Genomic DNA, 8,849 nt, shown 5'->3' on the forward strand with positions numbered 1-8,849 from the left:
TGTTTCAGCTGCCCAGTCTGTGGGACTGTATTACAGCAGCCCAAACAAACTAGCACATCTGTCTTGACTTTTAAGTAAGGAAAGGCTGGCGTTTATTTGATTTGTATAAAAATCAGTGTGGTTTTACACATAAAGAAATGTAACTTTTCTACACTCTGAAGTTTACTACAGTAAGGACCATTTCTGTGAATCACCAAGAATGGATTTCTGGTCTCCTTATACTTTCTTCTGCCATCTGTAACTACAGTACAAAGTGATAAATAAGTCCACCCGAGCTAACCCTCACACCATACAGGTCACTTCCTTCAACCTGAGAGGACCAAATTTTTTCCATGGTGATTACAACTAAAAATCATGGGCAGGGGACTTCGCTGGTGGTCCAGTGTTTAAGACTCCATGCTCCCAATGTAGGGGTTCAGATTCAATCCCTGATTAGGGAACTAGATCCCACATGCTACACGGTGCAGCAAAAAAATAAATAAATAAATCTCAAACAAATAACCCCCCTGGACTTTCCTGGTGGCTCAGTGGCAAAGAATCTGTCTGCCAATGCAGGAGACTCAGGTTCAATCCCTGGTCTAGGAAGATTCCACAAGTCTCCAACTATTGAGCCTGTGCTCTAGAGTCTGGGAACTACAACTACTGAGATCATGTGCTGTAATTGCTGAAGCGTGTCTTGGGGTCTGGGCTCTGCATGAAAAGCCCATGTACCGCAACTGGAGAAAAACCCTCACAGCAACAAAGACCTGGCACAGACAAAAAGAAATGAGTAAAATTAAATTAAAAAACAAAAAACCCTAGGAGTTTGCATGCCACAACTAAGTGTGAACTCCACAGTGCAGCCAAAAAAAAATTCATGGGCAACTCAGGCCCCCTATTCAGTATTTTATGGGTAGCCAGGCATACGTCATTTTATTGCACTTTGCAGATATTATGTGTTTTAAAAAGTAAAGATTTCTGGCAACTCTGCATCAAAGCAATCCTACTGGTGCCATTTTCCCAACAGCATTTGCTTACTTCATGTTTCTGTGTCACATTTTGAGAGTTCTCATAATATTTAAAACTTTTTCATTATTATCATATTTGTCACAGTGACCTGTGATCAGTGATCTTTGATGTTACTACTGTAATTGTTTTCGGGTACCATAAACTATGCCCGCATAAGACAGCAAATTTAACAGGTAAATGTGTGTGCTCTGCTGGCTCCCTCATTTCTCTCCCTCTTCTTGGACCTCTATTTTGTGAGACCCAACAATACTGAAATAAGGCCAATGAACAATCCTACAATGGCTTCTAAGTGTCCGAATGAATGGAAGAGTCACATACGTCTCACATTAAAAGATTTAAAACAGTGAGGAAGGCATATCAAAAGCTGAAACAGACTGAGGGACTTCCCTTTTGTGGCCCAGTGGCTAAGACTGCACTCCCAGTGCAGGGGGCCTGGGTTCAATCCCTGGTCAGGGAACTAGATCCCACATGTAGCAACTAAGAGTTTGCAAGCAGCAATTAAAGATTCTGCATGCCACCAGCCAAATAAATAAATACTAAAAATAAAAAAAAGCTGAGACAGGCCAAAAGCTAGACCTCTTGCATCAAACAGCCAAGCTGTGAATGCAAATAAAAAGTTATTGCAAGAAATTAGAAGTGCTACTTCAATGAACACACAAGAAAGTGCAATAGCCTTATTGCTGATACAGTGGGATTTTTAGCGGTCTGGATAGATCAAACAAGCCACAACATTCCCTTAAGCCAAAACCTAATCCAGAACAAGGCCGTAGTTCTTTTTATTCTACAAAGGCTGAGAGAGGTAAAAGCCATAAATAAAATGTTTGAAACTAGCAGATGCTGGTTCACAAGGTTCAAGGAAGAAATCTCTTCTCCATAATATAAAAGTGCAAGGTCAAGCAACAAGTTATCCAGAAGGTCAAGTTAAGATCATTAACGATGCTGCCTACACTGCACAACAGATTTTCAGTGTGGATAAAGCAGCCTTATATTAGAAGATGCCACATAGGACTTTCATAGCTACAGAAAAGGCAATGCCTGGCTTCAAAGCTTTAAAGAACAGGCTGACTCTCTTGTTAGGCACTAATGCAGCTGGTGACTGTAAGTTGAAACCAATGCTCATTTACCATTCCCAAACTCCTAGGACCCTGAAGAATTATGCTAAAGCCACTCCGCCTGTGCTCTATAAATGGAACAAAGCCTAGATGACAGCACATCTGGTTACAACATGGTTCACTGAATATTTTAAGCCCCACTGTTGAGACTTACTGCTCAGAAAAAAAAGATTCCTTTCAAAATAGTACTGCTTTTTGAATAGTCACCCAAGAGATCTCTGATGGAGATGTACAAGATTAATGTGGTTTTCATGCCTACTAACACAACATCCATTCTGAAGCTCATAGATCAAAGAGTAGTTTCAAGTCTTATTATTTAAGGTAAGAAATACATTTCACAAAGCTATAGCTGCCATACACAGTGATTCTTCTGATGGATCTGGACAAAATAAACCGAAAATCTCCTGGAAGGGAGTCACTGTTCTAGATGCCATTAAGAACATTCACGAGAACATTCCTGGTGGTCTAGCAGTTAGGGGCTTCCCACATAGCTTAGTCGGCAGAGAATCTGTAATGCAGGAGACCCGGGTTCTATCCCTGGATCGGGAAGATCCCCTGGAGAAGGAAATGGCAACCCATTCCAGTATTCTTGCCTGGAGAATCCCATGGACAGAGGAGTCTGGCAGGCTACAGTCCATGGGGTCACAAGAGTTGGACACAACCTAATGACTAAAACCACAACCACCAGCGGTTAGGACTCAGAGCTTTCACTGCCAGGGCTCAGGTTCAACAGCAGGTCGGGAAACAAAGATCCCAGAAGCCAGCATGGCCAGAAAAAAAAAAAAAAAAACACTCATGGGAAGATACCAAAATATCAACATATCAACACAACAGGAGTTTGAAAGAAGTCGACACCAATCCTCATGGATGATTTCAAGTGGTTCTAGGCTTGAGTGGAGGTAGAGATGGCAGACGTGGTAGAAACAGCAAAGCATCAGAATTAGAAGTGGAGCTTGAAGATGTGACTGAACTGCGAAAATCTTATGATAAAACTTGAAGAGTTGCTTCTTATGGATGAGTAGAGAAAGCAGTTTCTTGAAATGACATCTACTCCTGGTGAAGACGCTGTGAAGACTGGTGAAATGGCAACAAAAGCTTTAGAATATTACATGAACTCAATTGATACAGCAATGAGTTTGAAAGGACTGATTCTATTTTAAAAAGAAAGAAGTTCTGTGGGTAAAATGCTATGAATCAGCATTATATACTATAGGAAAATAGTTCCTGAAAGGAATGATTCAATCGATGAGGCAAAAGTTAATTACCATCTCATTTTAAGACACTGACAGTTACCCCAACCTTCAGCAACCTTCAGCAACTGCCATTTTGATGAGTCAGCAGCCATCAACACAAAGGCAAGACCTTTCATCAGCAAAAAGATTTCAACTTGCTGAAGGCTCACACAGTGGTTAACAATAAAATATTTTCAGTTAAAATAAGTACAATTTTTTGAGACATAAATGCTATTGTGCAGGTAACAAACTACAGCGTAAATAAAAATTTCTTATGTACCGGAAAACCACAAGTTCAAGTCATTCACTTTACTGAGATTATCTCCAGTGGACAGACTAGGACACTGAGGCTTGCAGAGTTTAGAAGCATGACCTGGGTCACAGCTGGAGGATTAAAAGCCAAGTGTATCTGCTGCCAAAGCCAACTGCTTGTGGCCATTAGTGCACTTTGTTACAGACATGGCTAGCCACCATTCAAGCCGCAAGTCCTGGTGATATCACTCTGTTCCCTAGGAGGCATTTTTATATCTTCTTTCAACATTATAAAATCTTGAGAGCAGAAGTTATTTAGCTGAGAAAAGAGATGTTCAGAGAGATAAGAGGACATGGCTATATTCAGCTCCCCACGCAGGCCCTATTTGGACAGTGATGATGCCCAGCTGTCTCCAAACCAACAAAACAAACTCAGAGATGCGCCCTCAAAGCAGCGACATGATGCAGCCTCAAAAAACACCTACTCACAGTAGAGGTCCCTCCGGGCAGCCCTGGCACCATGAAGAGGACACTCTCATGAGATTCTCATTGAACTGCTCTAGGGAAGGACCAGACCCTGAAAAAGGTTCAGAGCCACTCAGGGAGCAGGAGAGAACCAAAAATGTCAAGAGCTACTTCCAAGCGCACAGGCCAGGTACAAACGCCCCTCCCCCACTCCCATGGGCACCCTACCTGGGTCCCCGCTGAGCTGGCCTGAGAGCCTGCTTGGAAGCCCAGGGCTCTGAGCCAGAGCTATGGGCTGGGCATCCTGGCTCTTTGCAAGGTCACTGTGGGGCTCTGCTGGCAGCTGCTCTTGCTCTTGGTCTGGAGGGCTGTCCCCATCGTCAATCACCACAGGGTCTTCACAGTGCTTGAGCTGCAATCCCAGAGAGGGCTCTTTAGAGCTCGGTGGAGAAGTCCCTGGCCAGATGAGGACCAGCAATTGTGCCAGGGACTGGGCAAATTCCCCCCTCCCTGGGCCTGCTGACCATTAACTCAACCACTAGAGGCACAGATCCACCTTGTTCAGGGCTATAAAGAGGGATGACATAACTATGTCACAAATTAGAGCCTTTAGGTAATGGAGTCTGCCTTTTGGCGTTATCAAACTTCAACATGGACATAACGAAAGCACATGGCTCTAGATGGAATTCCTCATCCCTGGCCAGGGAATACGTGACTCCACCAAAGCATCAAAGCGCAAGGTGGCCACCCTCTCCACATCTGCTGCCCAGCCCCACTCTCTCCCTCTCCCTTCCCATTCTCCCAGCCAGCCTAGCCCAGTCCCCTCTGCTCACCCATTGCCAGGGTCTCCCCGGCTCTCGTTCCAGGGCCTCCACAGCGGACACAGCCTGATCACCACTCTCAGGTTCCTGGGCCCGCACCCAGCCCTGGACCTCCCGGGGCAGGATGGCCAAGAACTGTTCCAGCACCAGCAGCTCCAGGATTTGCTCCTTGGTGTGCCTTTCAGGTCGCAGCCAGCCCCGGCACAGGTCCCAGAGGCGGTGTAGGGCCTCCCGGGGGCCTGCAGCCTCCTGGTAGCAGAAACGTCGGAAGAGGCGGCGGGAGGACTCGGGACTGGGAAGCTCACCCTGGGAGGAAGGGTTCTCTCCCGGTGGGCTCCTCATTTTCCTGGGCTCCTCACTTTCCTTTGGAGCCAAGACTCGGGGGCACAGGGCTGTGGGCATGATGGGATTTGATGGGGGTCAGCAGCAGAAGACGACCCTATTTCCAAACAGAAATCACTGGCTTCAATGTTCTGGTCTCCTGTAGTAGTTTTTTGGGGGTGGTGATGGGAAAAGTGAAAAAGCCCACAGAAATCAGCCCTTGGGAGAAGCACCAGGATATGTGACAAGTGTCAGTGCGGATGATCCTTACACAAAGGCAGAGAAGGAACAACCCCATTCCCAAAAGCATCATTATATGATTTCCCTAACTGAGGACTGGATGAACAAGGCAGGCAGTCCAGGAGAAAAGCAGTGACATTTCAACGTGGCACTGGTGTTCCAAGCATCCCAGGAGACCAGTGGGGCCGCATGCAGGAGAGAGATGGTAATTAACACTCTGTGGTACCTTCGATGGCCAGGTCCTCCTGGAAGGGACCTGAAATGGACGAGCTGAGAAGGCCGCTATCTTGAGGCTTCAGAGTCAAAGTCACCGTCCTTGCCCTTGAGATCTTTACAAAATGAGCTGAAAAGACAAAGACAAACATGCACAGGAAAAGCCTTCAAAGCTGATCCAGGACAGGAAATTCACCCTGCTGGTAGTGAGGGCTATCAGAGTTAGACCAACACAGAGCGAGTCAGTCTTGCTCAGTGGAGTATGCACCAGGAAGCAGGGAAGAAAGCAGACAGCCCCGAAGATACCCACACAAAAGATACATGTGTGCAGGCTCAGTCGCTCAGTTGTAGCCCTCCAGGCTCCTCTGTCCATGGGGATTCTCCACGCAAGAATACTGAAGTGGGTTGCCATGCCCTTCTCCAGAGGATCTTCCAGACCCAGGGATCTAACCTGCATCTCCTGCACTACAAGCAGATTCTTTACTGCTGAACCACCAGGGAAGCCCCCAAACAAGAGATGAGGAGAGGTAAAAGAGGCACATCCTGAGTTTACTAGAGAAAAATAACACTAAGTATTTAAAAACACCAGTGTTTTAAAAGGCACCTCCACCCAATTCACTAAAGTCTGAATAGTAAACTCCAGTATATATTTAAAGATATCTGGACCTTCGACCTGGCCTCCACCCATCTTGCCTTCTTTTCTCTTGTCATCTTCAAACCACAATGAAGAAAACCACACACACCTCACAGACCGTCCCCAGGCAGGACAGAGTGGGGCTGTCATAAGCCAGTCTCCACATATGCAGAGAAGGGGCTCAGGAGCCCCTGCATCTCTTCAATGAACAAATGCAGGGCAACCAGGTTGGATGCATGAGACAAGTGCTCAGGGCTGGTGCACTGGGAAGACCCAGAGGGATGGGGTGGGGAGGGAGGTGGGAGGGGGGATCGGGATGGGGAACACATGTACATCCATGGCTGATTCATGTCAATGTATGGCAAAAATCACTACAATATGGTAAAGTAATTAGCCTCCAAATAATAAAAATAAATGGAAAAAAAAAAAAACCACAAATGCAGGGCGACATCAGAGTAGCAGCCACTAAACCAGAGTAAGGGACCCAGGGAAAACGAATGGCAAATACGGTCCAACACGGTTCCCTCCCCCACCATCAGGCCTCTGAGATCCTTGGACGTGGTCCCTTGCCCTCAACACCCGGTTTAGGAGGCTCCCCAGCATGCCAGCACACATTACAATTTGCCCCACCACCGGATTTCCTCCAGTGTCTGCTCCTGTATCTGACATCCAATCTCAGCCCTACTCAACTCCACCTTCCCTGAACTCGGCCATCACACACCTCCAGGGCCTCTGGGTTCCTCAGGTCTGCACCCACCCTCAGTGCTCTAGGGCGTCTGGCTCTGGGCTTAGTCCATCATCCCTAACACAGAGCCGTGTTCCTGTCACCCTGGCACCGGCACGTAGGAAGCTCAGAAATGATGAGTGATGAATGAATTAACGTTGATTAATTCAAAGAGGCTCCAACAGGGGGCGGGGCGTACTTAAAAGCAGCTCTACGAAGAGGAACGGAGCTGGCTGAGCTGAAAGGGAAGGGGATGAGCATACCGCACGCCAGGGAAAGGGGCAAGGTTTCCTTTGATCCAGATCTCTCCCTGTCCCCTCCCTATACACCCACACCCACCTCCACTCTAGCCAGCTCCCGGCTCCTCACCTCACAGCATGGAACTCCTCCTCAGCGTCTACCTCAAAGCCCTCCTGCGGCGGAAGTCTACGGCGGCAGCTCCTCATCCTTCCAGCCCGGTCTCCCGGGTGTCCTTCCTGAGGCGGGTTCTCTGCGAGGGCCACTCTGTCCCTGGCTAGCCAAGACCCCGTCTGCTGCTCATCCAGAAAACCACAGCGCCGCTTAAGAGGGAAGAAGTGGGATCAAATGCAGGCGCCTGAAAAACATTTGTGTCGTCTCATCCCCGTGCCCAGGGATTCAGCGCTCAGCTCTGGGAGGGGAGGCCGGAGCGCGCGGGGCTGGGAGCCAGGGGACCGAGGAACGCGCAGTGGCGCGCGCGGGCCGCCGAAGCCGGGGCCGCTCGGGCCGCACTCACCTCCTCTCCGAGTCCCAGTTGGCGGGCCGTACAGGCCTGAGCGCCTCCGGAGCCCGCCGGCCGCTGAGGAAAGGAAAGGCCGAAGCCCTCCGGCTCCCTCCCCTGGGACACTTCCTGCTCCGCTCTAGGACCGGGGAGGTCTCCGCATCTCAGTGGTTCTCTCCTCCGCCCCCCGGCCGAGGTGTGCGCTAGGGGTGACATTCGACACCCCCGGCCCGGCCCGGCCGGCGCGCCCCGCCCTGCCACGCCCCGCTTCGCGCGCGCTCGGGCCTCGGCGTCTGGCCGGGGGCTTTGTGGGTCCGCCACGCCGCCACTGCCGGGCCTCCCCGCGGGCTTGCGCCGGGGGCGCGCGTCGACGCGGGGCGGGAGGCAGGGGCCTCGAAGGCGCGACGGGGACCGCGCCTGGAGGCGGGTGGCGGGGCAGAGAAGCGGGCCAGCGGGAGGGCTCGCGCGGGTGCGCCCGGCTGTGGGCGGCCGCTGGTGTGGGAAGGTTGGTCTTGGGGCTCCTCTCTTCTCTGTTCTCCCCCTTCGGACTCGTAGAAGGGGCTTGTTTACTCCCAGAAGGGCCGATCCGGGAGCCGAGGCTGAATGCTGGAGTTGGGAGGGGGAGCGGAGGAAGGAGGCTGCGGCGCACCGCGGCCCGTTACATTTCAGAATCGCCGTGTGGCACCCCCACCCCACGCCCGCAGGCCCAACCTCCTTCCAGCCAAAAGCCCTCCTCTACGCCCGGCCCGCGGCCGCCGGAAAGGCGAGGAAGGCTCGGGAAAGGAAGACTCACCTTCCCCTCTATCGGCTGTCTGGTGCCCAGGGTGTCGGCCCTGGCTTTCGGAGGGTGTGCGGAGTTTCACAGCTACTCGTTACACGTCCCTTCTGGGCATCAGAACAACCCTGGGGAGCGCCCAGAGGGACTTCGGTCCGTCTTGGCCCCCCAGTGGGTGGTCGGGGCGCTTATAGTTCCCTTAAGTGTAGGGTGTGGTTAGCTGTTCACTCTGAGTCAGGGGAACGGGCTAATGGACTTTGACTTCAAGTCGAGTCTCAGCGAGGGCCAGGAAGAATTAGGGCCTCTGGACGTC

General features: G+C 50.4%; 1 protein-coding gene across 4 annotated transcripts in view; it reads right to left on the reverse strand.

The window, feature by feature from the left end:
• Positions 1 to 7,984, reverse strand: part of ZNF496 (zinc finger protein 496) — a 45,674-nt gene extending 37,690 nt beyond the window's left edge. For 3 of the 4 annotated variants that reach the window (XM_065918351.1, XM_065918349.1, XM_065918353.1), the window contains exons 1-5: positions 7,777 to 7,984; positions 7,392 to 7,617; positions 5,678 to 5,794; positions 4,903 to 5,329; positions 4,298 to 4,481 (exon numbers count right to left, since the gene is read on the reverse strand). In XM_065918351.1, coding sequence (XP_065774423.1) covers positions 4,298 to 4,481; positions 4,903 to 5,292 — 574 coding nt within the window. In that variant the 5' untranslated portion in view covers positions 5,293 to 5,329; positions 5,678 to 5,794; positions 7,392 to 7,617; positions 7,777 to 7,984. The remainder of the gene's footprint in view (positions 1 to 4,297; positions 4,482 to 4,902; positions 5,330 to 5,677; positions 5,795 to 7,391; positions 7,618 to 7,776) is intronic. The other variant, XM_065918350.1, reaches the window with a different exon arrangement.
• Positions 7,985 to 8,849: the final 865 nt, after the last annotated feature.

This window comes from Muntiacus reevesi, chromosome 1, assembly GCF_963930625.1.
Source record: "Muntiacus reevesi chromosome 1, mMunRee1.1, whole genome shotgun sequence".
NCBI lineage: Eukaryota > Metazoa > Chordata > Mammalia > Artiodactyla > Cervidae > Muntiacus > Muntiacus reevesi.